The sequence below is a fragment of the Lissotriton helveticus genome, chromosome 4_1 (genome assembly GCF_964261635.1).
Source record: "Lissotriton helveticus chromosome 4_1, aLisHel1.1, whole genome shotgun sequence".
Lineage (NCBI taxonomy): Eukaryota > Metazoa > Chordata > Amphibia > Caudata > Salamandridae > Lissotriton > Lissotriton helveticus.
The window spans coordinates 1391875637-1391896491 of NC_136063.1; the positions used below are offsets into that span (position 1 = coordinate 1391875637).

At 45.8% G+C, this 20855-nt stretch overlaps 1 protein-coding gene across 1 annotated transcript in view; it reads right to left on the reverse strand.

Moving 5' to 3' along the window:
* CDKAL1 (CDKAL1 threonylcarbamoyladenosine tRNA methylthiotransferase) overlaps window positions 1-20855 on the reverse strand; it is a 2471408-nt gene that overhangs the window by 2357027 nt on the left and 93526 nt on the right. The window contains exon 2 of the mRNA XM_078687932.1: window positions 18990-19162. Coding sequence (XP_078544058.1) covers window positions 18990-19159 — 170 coding nt within the window. The 5' untranslated portion in view covers window positions 19160-19162. The remainder of the gene's footprint in view (window positions 1-18989; window positions 19163-20855) is intronic.

Below are 20855 nucleotides of genomic sequence, written 5' to 3' on the forward strand. Positions count from 1 at the left end.
CCCCCATAGATCACCTCGGCAGTTGCACAGTTAGATTTCATCACAATTTAGCAGATACTTCCTTCTGATATTCCACATAGCAGCCAGGAATTTCGTGACCGCAAAAACAGTTATTGGTGATAAGTCTGTTTTTAATATTCGGTAAGAGCGAAAACACTCCCTAATGCCCATGTTTTTGCAGATGGGGATGATCCACTTCTTCCTAGAAGCCTTGTAGGAAGGACAGAAAAAGATTGTGTGTAACTCTGTCTCTAATTCAGACCCACACGCAGGGCAGTTCCTGGGAGCGTTAAGGTGCCAACGAGAGGTCAAAGCTCTTATTGGTAGGGAGTCATATCTCCACTGGAGGTATAGCTTCCTATGACCATTGGGGCTGATGATGTCAAAGGCAGTCTCCAGTCTATAGTGATCTTTTGAACCAGGAATGATCTCGTTATTGTTCCAGTTTGGGCATTTGATAGACAGGCCAACAATTTTTGATCGCAATACAGACTAACTCCCTTCGAGATATGCCCCTACACGCTTCTTCAGGATTGGACCATAATGGGGAGCAACCTAACCTATCAAATTCCTGCCTGATGTATTTCAGCCAGGAAAGAGTCCAGACGTTGGGAGTTTAACAGTTCTACAAGCTCACGCCTGTAACTGGCGAGTTCAGGGGTAACCCAAAGATGCCTCCAAAAAGTAAGGGGCTTGAGTCCCAGTTCTTCCTTCATTGATCTAAGTCCCAAATCCATCCTACGGGGGAGTAGGGGCGTACTAGGAGGCAGGGATACCAACTGCCTAAGAAACTTATTTTCCGTAGTGATGATTGCTTGATGGCAACTGTGTCCCCACAGTTCCCCACCATAGGTCACCGCTCCCCGCGCCTGCATTTTGTAAATTTCAAGTGGGGGAGAAATAGGTTTTGAAATAGTTTGTTTTAGGAGTTTAAGGATCCCCCCTGCTTTTTGCGAGAGTTTTAATTGGGTTTTGGTCTGATGTTGTGCCCAAGTCATATTCTCATTAAGAGTTAGTCCCAAATATTCGAAAGTTTGCACTCTCTCCAAATGAACACCACTTATAGCAGGATTAGGGCGGGAAGTTTTCGGTGGATTAAAAATCATGAATTTCGTTTAGGAAGTATTTATTTCTAATCCCCGGTCATAGCAAAATGAGACAAAAGCATCCAAGACTCGCTGAATACCCATTGGGGTCTTAGCCAACAACAGGGTATCATCCGCGAACATAATCGCGGAGATCCCTGTACCTGCAAGCCTTGGAGCGTCTCTATTTGGGACCTTATTCAGGTGGGTGATCACTCCGTTGACATAGAGGCAAAACAGGGTTGGCGCCAAAACGGAACCCTGCCTTAGCCCCCTGCCAACGGAGAAGCTAGATGACAAATTGCCTTGATTCCCACACCTGACCCTTGCGAAATTCTGTGAGTGGCGACGTATTAAAATATCTCGAAGGGGAGATGGAATACCTAAATCCCTCAATACACTCCAAAGTTTCCCCCATGGGACCAAATCAAAGGCCACACGGAGGTCAACGAAAACAGTGTAAAGCGAACCCCCCTGGACTTTGACCGTTTTCCAGAAAAGCATGTTTAACCTGAAAATCTGGTCGGTGGTGGATACATTCCTTCTAAAACCTGCTTGATAGTCACTTAAGATTTCTGACTCCTCAACCCAATCTAAAATGCGATCCAGAATCAGCCTGGTAAAGAGTTTCTGTGATACATCTATCAGGCTAATTGGCCTATAGTTGGCTGGGAGGAGAGGTGACCCCTTCTTGAAGATAGGGACCAACTCAGCTCCCAGCCAAGTATTTGGAGGAGCCATCCCCCCGAGAACTGCATTAAAAATTATTAGGAGATATGGGGCCCAAATCTCCGGTTCCTGTTTATAAAGGTCCCCCGGGACCTTATCCAGCCCTGGAGCTTTACCCGCTGGGAGCTTAGCTATAGCCGCTCGGACCTCAGTTAAGGTGAAACTTAGGTCCTGTAAGTTAGAATCAGGAGTTGTTACTACATCTGGCAAGGGGAGAATCGTGCTAGGCAAGTCCTCCTTGTACAGTCCAGCAAAGTGTACTTCCCATACCTCAGCGGCGATGTTAGGAGCTACTGCCTGCTCTGGCTCAAGTGAGCCAGTACTCACAATTTGCCAGAACTTACGTGCGTCTTTAACCGCAAGAGCCGACATTAGATTTGCCCATCTCTCGCTCTCCCATTCGGTCTTAGCATGGAATATGAGGTTCCGATAAGCTTGCCTCCTTGCTTTTACAAGGTCCCTATTATTATCATGCTTGAGTGCTGCTAGCAGCTCACTTTTTGCCTGTCTACAAGCCTTATTATACCAGGATGGTTTCCTTCGAGCCCCACCAGTACTTGAACCAAGGGGATTTAAAAATTCAGTGAGGATAGTTACTAATACATTGTGAAGCTCTCGCAACTTTTCACGAGAATAGTTCACTGAGTGCTGTTCAGTAAGGACAGCTACATCCTCTAGTACTGGGATTACCTGAGTGTACAATTTAGCTAACCCGTTAGAGTTTTTAGCCAACTTATTCCATCTTACCCTTCGTCTATTACTTGACAAGGTAGACATGTTTGGTATGGCAAGATGCGATATTTCGGTGCCCTTTGCGGCACCCGGAATTTTAAAATCTAAGATTAACGGGTTATGATCTCTTCCCCCCTGTCTGTGACCCTAAAGTCTAATATACTGTCCCAAGCCCTGCACTCCACAAAAATATAGTCAAGGCGTGCCCTCCTCCCCGCCTGATTAAAAGTGAAGGCAGGTGGATTATCAGACTTTGTACACCCATTACATGCCCTGATCGAGTGGGTCATAGTCAGTGAGGTAATTTGTACAGCTAGAGGGGTCCATGCTTTTACTAAAGGACCTGTCACTTCTGGAATTTTCCAAACGTTGTCCTCCTCCTGATTTACACCATCCAGCAGCCCGTCCAGTGGTTCAAAATGGGAGTTGAAATCACCACCCACCACAAACGTGGCACCCTCTGGGATGTTGGTTAAGAAGGAGGATAGTTCTTCAATGGTTTCAGACACAGATGCAACGCTCACCGGCCTAGAGTAAATGTTAACCAGTGCCAATCTGAAACCATTCAGCCACTCTAAAATTACACACTGGACGTCATCTGAGGCTGTATCAACAGTTTTGACTTTGCATCCCAAGTGAGTTGCTACCCAAATCGTTAGGCCCCCAGAAGGGCGACCTTTCCCCACCCATTTTGCAGCAATTGAAAATGAAGCAAAACCTAAACGATATTGGTCCTCCCGTGCCCAAGTTTCCTGGAATAAGCAGATATCGTTTGAGTCTATGTATGACCCCCAGTCGGGGCAAGCCCGTTTATTACATAGACCCGCTACATTCCAGGAAAGAATTTTCAATACATGGGGGTTGGGGGTAATATTGGGGGGATATGAGGGGGGTTCTATAGTTGAAGTGCTTAACTGGTCATTAAGAGAGTGATGAGAGAGAGGATTTCTATTGTCGACCATATCCGCCAGTGTACCCAACTCAAGTGTGATGGGCGCCAAGTCATCTCTACCTCCAATACATTTAACCCGCTGCAGTCAATCTACCTCCTCAAGACTGCTATACCTATTAGAATGGGTATAGTTACTCTGCATTGGCATGTTGTGCCGTACTGGCCTATACCTTGTACCATCAATCGCAAATCCCACCCTTGTCCAACCATCATTCACCCTAGGGTGCGGATTATAATTTCTTGGGGGGTAGAAAAAGGACAATGGTAACAGTTGGATGATGGTATTTCCAGGGTTGCCCAGCCAATTAGTTATATGGGAAACAATCTGCGAGTCCCTAAAGGTTACCAAAATACAATCACCCTTGATTTTCTTAGTTGTGTATCCCCACCCCAAGGAACCCGCCTAACCATTAATATTTCACTTCTAATATGTGGTGGCAGGGGCCTATGGATGTTTAACCAACTAAGCACTTAATTTTTTAGGGAATCAAAAGGTTCCACTGCAGAGTTTGAAAGCTCCGGCACTCCTGCCAGAATTACAGTATGTTCTGCCGCCTCAGGAGGGAGATTAACTGTATGCGGCCGGGTTAGACTAGGAACATTCTGAGCGGAGCTATCGCCAGTCCTGGGTGGTGTTTTTCCATTTGTCTGTGGGATTTTTGGTGCAGGCAACTTTGATTTCCGCACTTGAGGGATAGGCACGGCTTGCCTTGGGGGGGGGGCATGGGGCAGTACTTACGGTACTGACTGTTGGTACATTTAATACCGTTGGTTTAGTAGTGTTTGTAGTTGTGGTAGTCACTGGGTTGGAGGTGGAAGAGCTACCCGCTTTCTTTGTGTTTACACCTAAGCTACTTCCCAAAGTTCTTATCTCTTCCCTCATGCCCCCTGTCACAGTTTCAATTAACTTCAATCTAGTGACAATACGATCAAGCCTCTTCAAGACGGGGTCTAATAGCTTCTGCAAAAGATTAGAAATAAATGATAAAGACTTGTCCCCCCCTCCACAAGCCCCCTCTCCAAAAACAAACATAGCAGCCTGCCCTGGCACTGGTAATTCAGAAGGCTGTATTGGAGTGACAGTTTCATTATCGATTGCGGGAGAAGAGGATTCCGTTATAACAAGGATGTCAACAGCGACACTTGAAACTTGGTCCAGTTTCGGCCTTTTTGTGCCCTTGGGTTGTCTAGTTCTTTTCCTTTTGGAAACAGCACCTTCTCGAAGACCCCGTGCATGAGACAAATTTAGTTCGCTTCCCTCGGTCCTTATCAGGGCTGGGTCAGATGATGTCAATGGTACAGCGTCAGGAAGTGTCCGCTGAGAATCACGTTGTACGGCTGAGGAGGACCTTAACTGCTGTAAAACAGACTCAATTGTTTGATCAATACTATCCAGGAGAGAGAGATGAGAAACATCCAATGTCTCCAAAGAGGTAGTATTTGCAGCTAGTCCTGTAGAAGACCGGCTAATATTTTCAAAGCCATCTGCTAGCTGTCTTTCCAGGGCCGCCACTTCATTGCTTACAGCAGTATTAGCTCTAATAAGGAAATTATCCAAAGTACCTGTAGCTATGGTGGACGAGGCCGTTGCTTTACTCCTTGTCTCCCTTGAAGCCATAATGCCTGGATACCGGCTTGTCTAGATCTCCGCCTAGATGGAACTTTCAGGCATATAGTATAATTGTGGGGAAGATGTGGGCTCAGAGGGGTGGCCCGGTCCGGTCTCTGTCGGGCTCGAACGGGCTACAACGGGCCCGGGCTTCGCCCAGCGCCGTCCCGCACGCGTCCCGCGAGCGCGGTAATATAAATAGCTAAATAGGAGGAGGCAGGGCGGGAAGAGTCTCAGGTGCGGCCAGTTGAGCGCCGCAATCAGCCCTGGGACTCGCAGTCCCGCACGAACAAAAGTCCCCCAAGTGATCCTCACTGCTTTCAGGGTCCTGTGTCCGCTATTCTGCACCAGCAACACCAAGGAACAGCCAAGAGCGCCTCTTGCCTTTCACTACGACTTCGAGCGGCTCCCGCGAAGCGGGGGCCGCGAGTCGTGAAGAAGTTCAGGGAGGCGGGGCGGGAAGAGTCTCAGGTGCGGCCGGTTGAGCGCCGCAATCAGCCCTGGGACTCGCAGTCCCGCACGAACCAAAGTCCCCCAAGTGATCCTCGCTGCTTTCAGGGTCCTGTGTCCGCTATTCTGCACCAGCAACACCAAGGAACAGCCCAGAGCGTCTCTCGCCTTTCACTACGACTTCGAGCGGCTCCTGCGAATCGGGGGCCGCGAGTCGTGAAGAAGTTCAGGGAGGCGGGGCGGGAAGAGTCTCAGGTGCGGCCGGTTAAGTGCCGCAATCAGCCCTGGGACTCGCAGTCCCGCACGAACCAAAGTCCCCCAAGTGATCCTCGCTGCTTTCAGGGTCCTGTGTCCGCTATTCTGCACCAGCAACACCAAGGAACAGCCCAGGGCGCCTCTCGCCTTTCACTACGACTTCGAGCGGCACCCCTGTATTCACAGTCTAGGGATAGTAATTTTTATGGAAAATTTGTTAGGCCACCATGCACTTACTCACGTTCGGCAATAACCAGGGAGAAACTCCCTTAACTCATTTATTCTCAATCTCTTACTGCCTCAAGGCGCCTCCCTCGCAGTACACCTACATGCGTCAGCTCCTTCCTCACGACGCCATCACCTTTGATACATTCCAGTACCCTAGCCGAGGCATGTCAGCGTATCGATCCCCAGGCTTCCCCTACTATTCTCCCATCAGTCCACATACACAAGAAGCAACCACAGATCTGTTTGTTATACTCAGGTAGGATATGTTTAAACATATTATGAGTGTAGCGCCTCATTTTAGCCCACCCCAGTCGGCACTATACCCTGTTCCTGTTTTATGGGGGGGAGCTTGCTGCTGCAGTGCGAGGAAAGCTCGAAAGGACCCCCAAATATCTTTAGGTCTGGAGGAGGGTGGAATAGTACCAGCATACAAGTCACTCTTCGTGGAGCAGCTCGCTAGACTGTGGATCCATCCATTTACCGTTGGGGCCCTCTTGCTACCCCAATAAACTGCGACTTCTCTTTTAGCCAGTAGTAAGGAGATGGCAGCAAATCTGCGAACTTTCGCGGGATCTGCACTACATATCCCAGGAGCGCTATCTCGGGCAAAGGCTCCACCGTGACCTGAATCGTTTTGCGTAGAAGTTTGTGAACTGCCACCCAAAAGGAGTGAATCTGCAGGCAAGACCAGGCAAGGTGCGAGAAATCAGCCTGCGTGGCCTGACACCGCTGCCAGCAATGTGGTCAGGAGGGATCTATCTTGTGCGTTCGGGCAGGCGTAACAAATTCTACGTAAAAACGTAATGTGTATCAGTTTATATCTGCTGTTTAAGGACACTATTCTAGTAACCCTGCAGCAGGCCCTCCATTGCTCGTCAGTAATTGGAGTGCCTAAGTCAGATTCCCATATGCAGTACGTATTCTGTCATCGTCCACTGGGACCAAGGCGGAGCACGCCCTATATAATTGTGATACAAGATGAAGCCCCTTGCTGCTATTTATCACCAATGTAAGTGGGGGAAACGAGGGAGGTTCCAGCGGGTAGTTCGAAAGCCAGGCCTGCAGGGCAGAGCGTAGCCTGGTCAGAATGAACCTATCCATAAATGTGGCTTCCGAGAAGGTAGACATATCCTCTAGATCAAACACATGGCCTGTAGGGAAGATATTCCCCCATCTTGTTAATGTTAAATTTAGTACAGGTCCTTTGCACCAGCTTCTCGCCAGTTATAGGTAATAAATTAGCATTAGGGAGTGGAAGAGAGGAGGAGTATAATGGCTGTGTGTGGGTTATACGGCTTAGCTTAAGCCATGCCCAGCTGGTAGTAGAAACTGGTTGTATATCTTTGGGGTCCCTAGGCATACCAGTGGGTAAAACAGTGGCCAGTGTGTTAGGGAGGACGAAGTCTGACTCAGGGCGCAAGTAGGTAACCCTTGCATCCGGGTGGTACCATGTATGTGCGAAACTGCATTGGGCAGCTAAAAAATACAAGTGAAAATCAGGGACTCCATACCCTCCTCGGTCACAGGGGAGCGTCATCACTTGCCATTTCACCCTGGGAGTCTTGTTGCCCCATACTAATTTGATTAAGTGTGATCGTAGAGTGCTGAAAAACCTGTTGGTGAGCGGTACTGGTATATTATGGAACAAATATAAGAACTTTGGGAGTACTATCATTTTTATTAAGGCAACCCATCCCGCCTTGGAGAGGGGGAGTTTGAGCCACGAGTCAATTTGGGCCTCTAGTTGAGAGATTGCCACTCCATAGTTACGGCGTATAATCTGGTCAGTGTCAGGGTGGATATGTATCCCTAAGTATTTTACCGAATCGGCACACCAATCCAATGAGAATTTCGGGGCCCAGCGGGTTGTCCCGGCCGTAAGAGGAAAAATAACTGATTTGCGCCAGTTTATCCCCAATCCTGAGAAGGTGCCAAATCGGAGTATCTCTCTAAGTAGTGGATCCAGGATTGTTTGGGGATCTCGGACATACAGAATCGGGTCGTCAGCATATAGGGAAACTAATAGTGGACCTGTGTTGAACTGTAATCCTCTGTATAGGTGTTTTTCCTGAAAGTGCCTAATCAATGGATCCATCGCTAAAATAAACAATAAAGGGGAAAGGGGACAACCCTGTCACATGCCACGGGACAAGGGAAACGGTACTGACAGGGTACCATTTAGTCAGAGTCTAGCTGTATGTTGTGTGTATAACAGTGCTATAGTTGCAATGAAGCCTTGGGGCATTCCCATGCGTTGCATTATGGATAGAAAAAAGGGCCATTCTAGGGAGTCAAAAGCCTTTTCAATGTCGAGTAGTATTGCCGCTGCGGGAACCTCTGGGTTTATTCTGTGCAAGGTGTTAAACAGGGTTCGGAGGTTGAAGGCGTTGGATCGGTGCGGGATGAATCCTGATTGAGCAGGGGATATTATAGATTCCATGAGCAGCGAGAGGCAGCATGCTGGAGCCGTCGCAATAATTTTATAGTCTAAATTTAACAATGACAATGGTCGATACGAGCTACACTGTAGGGGATTCTTGCCGGGTTTAGGGAGCAGAATAATAACTGCCTCTTGCAGGGTAGGAGGAAGCTGTTGTTTCTCTAGAGCCACAGCATAGACATCTAGTAAATGGGGAACTAGGAGATCTTTGTAGGCTTTATAAAACTCGCTTGTAAATCCATCCAACCCGGGGGCCATGGACGTGTTTAGTGCTGTAATGGCTTTATTTATACTGTCTGTCGCGATGGGTTCTTCTAAAAAATCTTGCATAAATTTCTCCAAGTACCCTAATGATATCTCAGAAAGGTACGACTCTTGACCTAGTTTGGTAGTATACAGTGTCTTGAAATAGGATAAAAATTCTGTCTGAATCATTAAAGGATCTGTGAGTGTGCCCCCGACCTGGTATGTAACTCCGTAACGTATGTCTTCGCACAGGAAGGTCGGAGCATTTGGGCCAGGACTCGTCCAGGGCGATCCCCCTCTCCATAAACTTTAGCACTATGATATTTTCCCATATAGGGTATTTCCCTGTCAGCTACTTCCCTGTATTCTAAGAGCAGAGCCGCGCTCCTAGTGTTGTATCCAGGGTCAGCAGTCGCCCTCTGCTTAGCGTCCAATGCATACAGTTCACTCTCTAACCGAGAAAGTGTGTTACGTAGGTCCCGAAGTACCCCAGCGCTTTTGGAAATACATATTCCCCTCATGTAAGCTTTGAATCCCTCCCATAACACTGCCTCGGAGTCCACAGAACCTGTATTGATTTCAAAGTAGTCTTCAATGGCTACATAAAGTCCTTGCCTCAATAGTTTGACGTCCAGAGTGCGGTTCGGAAATCTCCACTGCCGCTCAAACCCTTCAGGGCAGGGAATCAACAGCTCTAATAGTACTGGCAATGGTCCGAGTAGGACCTGGGCAATGTTCGCAACTTGTGGAACCAACTAGAAATTTCAGGGGAGGCCAACCAGTAGTCAAGTCGTGTCCAGGTGTCCCTTGCGCCAGTGTAATGTGTTTATGGGGCATGGTCCGGGTCGCGGACCCGTCCCAAGTCTAGTAGTGAGAGGTGGTAGCACATAGAATGTAAGACTCTTCGTGCCCTCGGTTTCGGGTCTGGGGCTGTGGATGTGCTGTCGGATACAGGGTCGAACGTGACATTAAAGTCGCCCCCCCAAAGAAGGGGTGTGGAGCCCAGTTGTAACAGTTTTGAGTGGAGAGTATGAAAAAAATTAGGCGATTCAACGTTAGGGCCATAGATGCAACCCATCGCAATCATGTGGCTGAAAAGCGTGCCCTCTACAATCACGAACCTACCGGTTTTGTCGCACACGACAGAGTGATATTTGAAGGGGAGTCGTTTATGAATAAGAATGGCTGAGCCCCTAGCATAATTGCTGTAATTGGCGAAATAACAGTTTGGGCCCCATGAGGATGCAAACCGAGACCGATCCCCTGGAGGAAGATGAGTCTCTTGTATGAGTGCGAGGTCTATCTTGTGCCGGATCAAATAGTGCACCACCCGTCTCCTCTTGCAGGTGTTGTTTAAACCACGGACGTTCCATGTGGCTAGAGTTATATTGAAAGGGCCTGAGTTGTGACCTATTTGCGCCATAACTGTACGTTATTTACAATATGAAAGAATAACCAAAGCCTGTACCCATCAAAAGTGTCTGCAATACGGTATAGCATACTCAGTGCAATGCATAAACTTCAATACCCCTCCTGCCACCCCCACCCAGCCTTCCCGCCCAGTCGGAGAGGCAATACCCATTTTTCAATAGTAGTACACCATACCCGATAGCGTGAAACATATGTAAATCTATACTCATTGGGTATATACTGCCTTAAGCAAAACAATCGTCAGGTGTACACCAAAGGTGGGGACGTATACTATCCACGGTCTAGTAACCAATAACATATAATACTTTATATCAAACAAATCCCAGTATCAAACTATGAACCAACATTTTGAGCGACAATGTACAGAAGTTAAACAATTAGCCATGGCCCGAACTAGAGAACAGGTCTGCGCTGGCTTCAGACCCACTGTGTTGGGGGGAGGAGGTAACGGCATCAGAGGGATTTTTGTTATTAAGTTTGTAGGTATGGCAGAATTCCTGCACCTCCTTCGGGTTTTCAAATATACGGGAGCGGCCATTAACCTCCACACTCAACCTGGCAGGATACAACATGCCATATTGGAGTCCCAGGTTCCTAAGCGTAGCCTTAGCCCCTTGAAACTTTCTTCTAGTGTCTTGCACCATGGTAGTGAAGTCAGGGTACAATGACAGCTTGGAGGCTTGCCATAAGAGTTCTCCCTTCTCACGAGCCAGTCGTAATGCAGTGTCTCGGTCTCTAAAGTTCATTATTCTGGCAATAATGGGCCTGGTCGGGAGACCGGGGTTAGGTCTTGGTCCGAGCGACCTGTGGGCACGTTCCACTACAAATCCCGGGGTGAAAGCCTCCTTACCAAAGAGATCTATCAGGATAGTTTCCACCATGTTGTCCATGCGCCCCGCTGCTGTGGTCTCCGGCACGCCCACGAGGCGGATGTTGTTGCGCCAGCTCCTCGCTTCCAAATCCTCGTTCTTTATTGCCACTTCTTTCAGTATTCGCTCCATACGATCAACTCTTTTCAAGGACTGGGCCATTCTGTCCTCCAGATCGGATGTACGGGAGTCCAGACGCCTGTAGTGTACCTGGACCTTCGCCCCTAGGTCTGCCATGTGCTTGTCTAAGGCATCGAAGCGAAAATCCAGTGCCTTGAACCCTGCCCTCATTTCCAGCAACAAGGGGCCCAACTGGTAGCATCGTCCACTGGTGCAATCGGAGCCTGCCTGCCTGTCACCATGTTGTCAGGCAGCTCAAGATTTGAGTCCACGATGTTTTCAAAGGGGAGTTGGCGTGGTTTTAGATCTCTGCGGACCATGCCGCATTAACCTCAGAGGGCCTGGAGAGGAGGCAACTATGTGGAGGATTGCAGATGAGTCCCCTAATGTAAGATGTGGCAGATTACGTTGGTGCTTCCACAGTGGTTCAGGGCGCCCCACTTGCGAGGACTGGACTGCGTTGTCGGAGGCAATCCGTGATGGCACAACACTGGCAAAGGATAGCAGACAGCACCGAGACCATGCACGCAGCAGACCCCTACTTCTCCGCTATGTTCACCTGCACGCCACAAGTCTGTCGCTCATGCGCTGTATGTGCTTCGCCCTGTAGTCAGGCCGGTGCTTGTCGCCTAGGCAGGGTCTCTGCAGGGTCTTGACTCTGGTGTTGGGGCCTTCAATTAGACAGCTGTGGCGGTAGGGACGATATCTACAGGGTGCCATATAGTGCGGGAATCTCTCCCGTATACGGGAGCGGGGGGTGTCTCCAATCGCCGAGTTCAACAATGTCCAATGCTCCAGGGGGGCACGCATCGACGGCCACACTGCGCCACGACCAAGGCTCCGCCAGAACACACAGGCACTACCATGGAGACTCCCCTCCCGCCGCAACACCGCACAGCCGTGTAGGCGCACCCCGCGCTGGAGGCCCGGCAATCCCCGTGGGGCTACAAAAGGCCTACCGCTGCTCAGGGCTCGGGCGGCACCACAGGACTTCCTCCGCCACTCACCGCGCCTCCAAATGTCAGGTCCGCCGCCGGGGATTGACGTCGGGAGCGCCCGTCAGGCCGCCTTCTTGCGGGCCGCGCTCGCGCGCAGCCTCTCATCTTCCCTTGACATCGTGTCCGCCAGTCCTCAGTGTCGCCAGTCAATGACCCGCTATTCCGCTGACAGTCTTTCAATTTTGGGTCGCATTAGAAATCAGGAAATGGTCGGATGGGTTACTTGGACCGGGAGAGCTTCAGCTCAGCGCAGCCATTTAGGTCGTAGGCTAAGCCACGCCCCCAGGGAACTAATATACTTAAGATTGGCAAGGAGACTTCAGCAAGTTACGCCTCTGTAATGCACAGAAAATCCAGACATGTCTGGCACATATGTTCAGAACTTGGAATCTGTGTTTAAATGCAGACCTAAACTATGTTCTTTTGTCGGGACAAAGTTGAGGAAACACTGCGTACAGGAATCTCATGATGGAGATTCAGTCCAGAATATGCATAAGTTCAGGGCACAGCAAATTAGTGGTTGGAAAGAAAGATAATAGGAATGTGGGTGAATATTCTATGATCTTGCACACACTTCTAAGTGGAAGCAGGTTCTGCAGAGCTAGAGCGCGATCCAGGCAGATGGCTGCACTGTATAGAGGCTTGTCTTTGGTACAATTATTACACGCTTTCGATTTAGCAGAGGTTTAGCAGCTGCCTTTCACATAAAGAAAGCGGAACTACTAGACTACTAATCATAGCAAGCTGGCGGCCAAATATGTCCCTATCAAAGCCTAAGCAAAACTGCATGAAATCCATAATGCAATCATATTGTAAATTAAGTGTAGTTAGCTCACAAGTTAGATACAGATCAAAAATGTTGGTGCAAAATGCACTTAAACCAAAACATTGGGAGCAATCTCAACGCCTCAAACCAAATACAGCTAGTGTGAAAAATGTAAATCAAAAGAAATTGATATAAACCAGAGTATGACGTGAAAGAAAATGGGTAACCCAATACACCCTTGTAGGCTTGGGCAATGAGCAATTAAGATAAAGGGTGGCTACACGGGATTTAGTTTGTCTATTGACTTGTGATCAATTTATGAATTAGTTAACAGAGATCTAGCTCTAATGTATCCATAGGATAACAACGAAACATTTCTTTGATGAAAACAATCAATGATAAGTGAGGAATAATTCTGTCTAATTTTTCAAAGAAATATTGTGTTTGTCCATGCAGTGATTCCACTCTGTTGACATAATAAGTAATTACAATATATTGTTCTTACTTAGGGGGCACTCATTGCAAAAACATTTCTGTCCTGATGATGGTCTTTTAGACATCTGCAACCAAGACCGAAACGTCGACCTCTTCATCATCTCCATAAGCAATTCATCTGCACCAAGAATAAACCATCGTACATTGTTTGACTTGGTTATTGCCTATAATTTACAGGAGCTGATGAACTGTTATGAACTGACCTATTGATTTGTTCATACTTCTGTCCATAACACTTTTTGCTTTTACTTGATTTGTTCATTATATGACCGTATATATATTTATTTGTTGATTTATTCAATACAATATTTTTCAGATAAAATTACTTTTCCGTGTGCTTTTTCCCTTATTCCTCACTTATCATTGATTGTTTTCATCAAAGAAAAGTTTCGTTGTTATCCTATGGATACATTAGAGTTAGATCTCTGTTAACTAACTCATAAATTGATCACAAGTCAATAGACAAACTAAATCCCTTGTAGCCACCCTTTACCTTAATAAACCAGAGTAGTCACAGAAATACATATCCTACAGCGCAAGTCCTAGTTCATAATAGTATTGGGTTCATAGTGTTTTTGAATTACTCAAATGTAGCGAAGTGTTTGCCATCAATGTGGTACAGCCAGTGTTTGCATTTCTAGAAAAGTGTTTCTGGTTTCTAGTCAGTCTTCCGCAGAAAGCAGCAGGTAGGTTGGGGGTGCAGAAAAGGGAGCTTGTGGTTTATCAGGTAAGGTATTGCTTTAAATCATTTAGGTGCATCCCATGGCTCATCAAGTAAATAACTCTTAGAGAAGCCTATCGAGAGGGGGGGGGGGCACCGTGCCAACAAGTCTGCACCACCTGTTCTCCCTCTGCATTACGATAAAAGCAGTTTATTGTCCATATTGCGCCAATGCCTTGTCATTATTCTTGCACTGGGTTACTCATTTAATTCTTCAAAAGGAATTATGAAGTGTAGTGAGTAAGATGAACCCATCAAATGTAAACTTTGCCAGTCCCCCAGGGGTTCCAACCTTTTCTAACCTTAAGGATCAGCCTGTGGATGGCCCATGATTAAGTGCAAATTGTTTGATGCTTTAATGAAAATATTCTGTAGTGCCAGATGGTCAGAGGCAGGAAAGTGGATGAAGACATTAAATGCATAGTTTTTTTCCTACGTAATGTACCCGACTACTTGATGCAGCTGTGCAGGTCTTCCCCAGATGTGGGGACACTCCGCAGGCACTTTTTACTTCTGAGATTAGTGCAAGAAGGTTGTTTGGGGATTACCGTGAGTGATGAGACATGGAGGGGTGAGGAGTTCAGAGGCATACACCAGAGGGTTGTATCACCATCCGATTTCCTGTGTAAGACAACTCTACATCTCCCAGAGGAGGGGTCTGAAATAACTCTCTCACTCCCGAGCCACACACAGAATTAATGGAAACGATAAATACAACCTTAAAGGTCACAATAAGAAGTCTTTGTTTTGGTTGCTGAAAAGAGCTTCCTGGACTATGTTAAAGTACATTCCTTGAAAAAGCCATGAATGTGAAATAAAGCACTTTAAGACCCAAGAGTCCTAGCAAACAGCAGGCTATAAGTCCTCAAGTGGTAGTCTAAATGCAGCTGCGTTTCCTGTGGAGCACACTTTACTGTGTGCTTTTATAAACGCAAAGGGCACGTACTTGGAGGCATTACTTAATAATGTGTTCCAACAGATCCATATCAAGAGCTCTCCATTGAACTTGCTCACTGAGTAGGCCAGCCGCATTGTGGGGTCCCTACATCCATAAGATATAGTGGTCAAATTTAACAGCTTCAAAATGAAAGAAAGAATCCTCGATGCTTCTAGAAAGCTAGACACCATCTTCTATCAAGAGTAGGCATGCACTGTTTTTCAGGATATAGCCACATCCACACTCATTGCGTTTGTAGGCCTGTCCCAATGGATACGGAATACAATATGTTGGGCTGTCGAAAGGAAATAGTTAATAGAAAGCAGAAAATGCGACATCCATGGTTTTTCAAAGTAGGCATTTTGAGTAAATATTTGGGAACTGGGATGTGAGAAATGCAGGCAACCCTACCTACCCTAAGCAATTCTCATACCTGCAGACACTGGGAAAAGGAGTGGGGTGGCTTGTACAGGTCCCAGTTTGGTCTCTCATCCAGACTTTCCTGCAAATGTCAATGGTTTAATCCAAAAATATCATATTTGGTCGCATTTCTTCAATAGACGTCTCAGGCATTTGACAATCGCAAAAATCTTAACACCATGCATTTTCAAATGTTTCCTGAGAATTCCAATAACTCACATGTGTGGGTTTGCTAGACGCACTTGATAGTGAAGACCACATAGACACTACATTGACTTCACTTGCACCAAGTTTTGACCAGTTCCTTTCCAGGGCAATAAACCTACTCACACAAATAGGGTTACAGGGAGAAAAATGGGAACACTGAGATAGGTATTTTTGTGCATCCCCACAGATCCCAGAACCTTGCATCACAGGATAAGACTACACTCTGACTTTAGATACAGTTTGAAATTTGCAGGGCTTTCTGGAAGAAACATTGTGGAATCCACAAAAGTCACATCACACTGGCCCTTCCCATCTAATTTCCAGAAACGTCTGGACTTTGCAGGTTTCCCTGAATGCTGGCCAAGCTACCCACATCGCTAGAATGCGTGACTTTGAAATGCAAAATCTTGATATTTAGTGGTTGCATTTTAGGCCCTTTCTTGTCGCAGGAGACCAGCTCAGCCACACAAGTGGCATATCATTTTAATTGGGAGAAGTGAGAGTACACAGAAAAGTAGAGCATTTGTTATTAGGTATTTAATTTATCTCCATTTCTGGCTTCCAAATGTAAGTTAATGTGCAAGAAAGAACACATTGTGCTAAATGCCCTCTTTATTATGGGTTACCCCAAATTCAAAGAGGTATAAATAACTACTATCCCTATACTCATTATTTCAGACACATAAAAAACATGTCATAGGTTTTCTTCATATCCATTTTTCAGCCGTTAGATTTTACCATAGGAGCGATGCATAGTCAGTATGCAGAGAAAAATCATACATTGCACATCATTTGAAGGCTCTGAGATTACGTGTCCGGACAACCAACAAACACTATATATCTCTGGAATCAGATTAGTCTGGCGGACACGTTTTATTACTTTTTTAAATTGGTCATCGGGGCACAAAAGTTACAGATGACGACTTTGTAACCTATTGATATTCGTTCCTACTTATTTTAATTAATTTTTTGTTAAAATATTAGTTTCTTTTGGAAGACCATGAGCAAGCTACACAAGTGATCCTTTGCTGTAGTCCGAATTCTGTCTACTTTCCAGAAATGTTTAGCTTTCCGGGTTTACCAAGGGGTTTGATATCTGCTTCCACTACAAATTGTAAGTAGACGAAAACCACAAAAAATACGAAAACTATGGACAGCCATCAATTAGAAAATTGTAAAAACTGGTAAAATTTGTTTTCCCCCCCAACTCCCCTGTTCCTGAAAGCTGGGAATACGGTGATCTATGCACAGCAACCCTTTTGTGTGTGTCCTTTGAAACAAAATATATGCTTTCATACACATTTTCCTCATTTAGGAAAAAAATTCTACATTTTGGCTTTCTTCAGTTCCCTCTAGAGCAGGGTTACCCAAGCTGTGGGTTGCAACTCACTGGCGGGTCTCAAGCCGATTGTCGGTGGATCCCGAAAGTACATGCAATAAATAAAGATGCCTTTAATTTATCTATTTCTGTATTGTCTCGTCAGGCTGTCTTCTGACAAATTGCATTTTTTTTTACATGGGGGATTTGTGTTTACAAACTCCTGTCACTTGCAGTCAGTCAAAGTAAAGGTAACTGAATTATGTGATAATCTTTCTGCGGTACAGGTGTGTGAAGTAAAGTCTGTGTGATGTCATTTTTTTTAATCACACAACAAAATGTAAATACCTGTAACTGAATTGTACACATTCAGCCGTTAGGAAAGCAAAAATGTAATTTTTTTTTGTAATCCTGAAGGGGGATGGAAACAAGGATTTTAATAGCATCAAAACAAAACAAAGGCACTACTTGGTAATGCACAAATGATAAATATTCACTGAAACCCGAGTTCCACACAATATCATTTGTTTGTAATATAGTTTTATCCATGAAACTGTATGTGGAAAAACAACCATTCTAAAATGGCCGTCGCCTTAATGGTCTCACACACGTAAAGATACCGTCCCTCCCAGTTTGGCGTGATCCGGAGCCTTCGGCTCAAGCACTGCCGTTGCCAGAGTAGAGGAGGACTAGGGAGGGCGCAGGGACACCTTAACTTCCTGCCCAAGGGTACCAACCGCCGTCTGTGGTGCCTTCTGCCCTGCGCCTGCGCGTTGGAAGTCAAGAACTCCCACCATGAAGAAAGCAGCGGGTGCTCTGAAGTACCTGAGGTAATTACCGAAAGCCTAAACTGACATCAATTTGTTGCTTTGATAGATTGGCGTAGATTTTAACAACAAAAAAAGAATGGCATACTGAACACAACGTGGTCAAATCACAAAGGCATGCATGAGAAAGTGAAGTAATAATACGCCAATAACACCTTTGCAAATTGGCATCACAGTCACCAAATGCGAATATTAATATACAACTTGGAGCCAGTTCACAAAGACCTCCACGAGTATGTGAAGTGGTACTACATAATTTACTCAGAAATGTTTGTAGGTTGGAAGCAGGGCTTCTTTAAGTAGGATGAAAAACAAGGAGAAACACGAGAGACGGCCTGCGGCCGTCAAAGTGAAAGTACGGCCGGGCATTGCTGTGGGGAGGGGGGAGGAGAAATGCGACACGGCGGGCAGGGGAGGGGCGGAGCGGGGAGAGCGGCATGAGGGTGTGAAGCAGCAGGGGAGGAATGCTGCTGGCGATTGACTGGCGATTTGATGATGTGCACGCGCATTTTAGCGCAATGCGCTTGCGCATTGACCTAAAAGCACACGGGCACAGCATCAAATCGCCAGTGGAATCGCCAGTTAGGTAAACTCTCGATAAGCCCCTATATATCGAGCTCCCGCTCAATGCGCATGCGCATTGAGATAGGTCGCTCGACCTAAAAATTGGGTTGTGGTTCTAAAAGTTTTGGGAACCATTGCTCCAGGGGAATTCACAAACCCCTGGTACATTTAAGGTCCCCAACATATGGAAAAAAAGATCCCAATTTGATCTGGATACATTTCGTGGGAAACAAAAGTTATGAAGGCTTAAGTGTAAACTGGCCCAAACATTTAAAAAAAAAAAAAGGCTCAGCACTAGAGGGAAATCCTCTCGTAGTTTTCTCTGTGGCTATTTTGCCTTTCAAAGCTATTAGTAAAATGAAATGTCTTTACACTGGGTGCTTAACTGTGCACCACATAGCAGTCATGGAAGATACATCTGTGAAGTACTATTGATTTACAGTGACAATAGGCTTGTAGTCACCTTTACTGTCTGTCTACCCTAGGAGTCGAACACAAAGTATAAGGACATTTCGGGGTAAACATCAAGTGCCTGCAACATGCTTCAATCTACTGGAGATCGATCTGATCATTAACCTATGTGCACTTACCTGTCACTTGGTGGCTCTTCTTCTTCTTCCACACCATCCTGCTGCTTATTTCGCTTCCTGGCTCTGGGTACTATTGCCTTTCTAGCAAACTGTCGATCTTGGGGAGTTAGGTCTTGTGCAGAGACAATATCCTCAATGTCATCAATGAGAGAGTCACAAGCAGCAGGCATTTTCTGTATCATGAAAAAACAAAAACACATTTGCAGACATTAGGAAACAATTACTTTTACCTAGACAGTTGATATAGTTTTTGTGGAACCACAATTTGTCACAGCAGGTTCAAAAGCAGAAGAAACAGAGGCAAAGATATGCGTTTTTAACATCAGTAAATTATATCCCAAAAAAAGAGAATAGATAAAGATAGTTTCCCGTATAAGGTAAAGAGTGCACTTCAAGCATAACTTTCTGAATAAAAACTAAATTCGAATAAGAACGGATTCTATTTTGGACTCTAAATGATGTCCACAGCTGACAGGCTCTGTGAAGGCCCATTACATGTTGCTTTTGACACGACTGGTTAATGCCTGTGAATTATTTCAAATACACGTTTCTGCCATTTTCTACAAAACTACTGTTTTTCAACCACTACTTTAGCGGTCATTTGATTTGACAACAGCATTAAATCTGCTCCAAAGAAGCACTAGCCATGTAACAAGAACAAAAGAATACAAGATAATTAAACCTACTGCTGGTGTCAGATGAAAAGCAATAATTATAGGTGTGGTGTAACAGTAGTTCATGGTTTCAGTGTCAAGTGGCTGCCCATTGCCACAGTTCCAATGAATGTGAGCAAACCTACATCTATTTTGAGTGAAAAGCAAGAATCCATTTCCAAGTTCGATTGGAAGGACCAATTAACTTCTCAAAATCAAACAGGAAGAGAATTATAGGTCCTGTTATATTGGTCTGTTATAGATAGCCAGGGTTTGCTTCCTATTAGGGTACTCTGAACATGAGTAACACGTTGTCCCAAAGTACAGGCCATTACGAACAATCAAATGGCTGCGCTAGATGATGGTCATGGGGTACAGGCTTTTTTTTAACCTTCAATTTATGTTAGACGCTCCCTACTGGCCCTCCAATGTAAATCTCTGTAGTGCAAAGACGTCGACTATCACCTTCCCCAGAGTGGCGGTGGATTGGGGGGACTTTGCAGGTGCGGGTATAGTTGAATGGCAGACGTTTTTCTACTGTAAGTGTAACCCTAGGATGGAGAGTGGCCACATTACCCATGGTTCCAGTCTGCCTGACTGGCTCTGTGTAACTCACTCTCTGCCCCTCCCCCTCAATAGACCACATTAGTCGGGTAGTCTGCAAGGAAGCAATGTCTTTACAAAGACTGTAGTCAAAAAGCAGGGCATGGCTAATACCTGAACAAAGAAAATTTATAGAATGTCCATTTCCCTCAATCTGTGGTTAACTCTGGCAGAGAACTGAAAGCCATAAAGGAGCATCTGATAGCAGAAGAACTGTGATGAATCCACAAACCTTAGTTTGTTAAAAGCAAAATGACAATCGTGAACATTACCTGCGCCATCTTGTCTGGTGGAAATTTCTATGGGCACATAAGCTGAATTCATTTTAATCTATCGCAGCCATTTTGTACTCTGTTGGTCACCTTTGTTTCACCTTGCCCTTACTAGCATCCCTCTGACCCTCTGACCGACCTGGTATGTGTGCTGGGGGCTATAAACTCTATTGCCACGACAAACCTCAGCGCCACTTGCTGCCACACACTCGTTTTTCCTCTCATCTCTGTTTACAGGCAAACCCTTGAACACTCTACCTCTCACTGCACCTATTACACAAACAGGTTCCAAATACCAAAAAGACCCTTGCAAACATGATTTATTGCACTGCAAACAG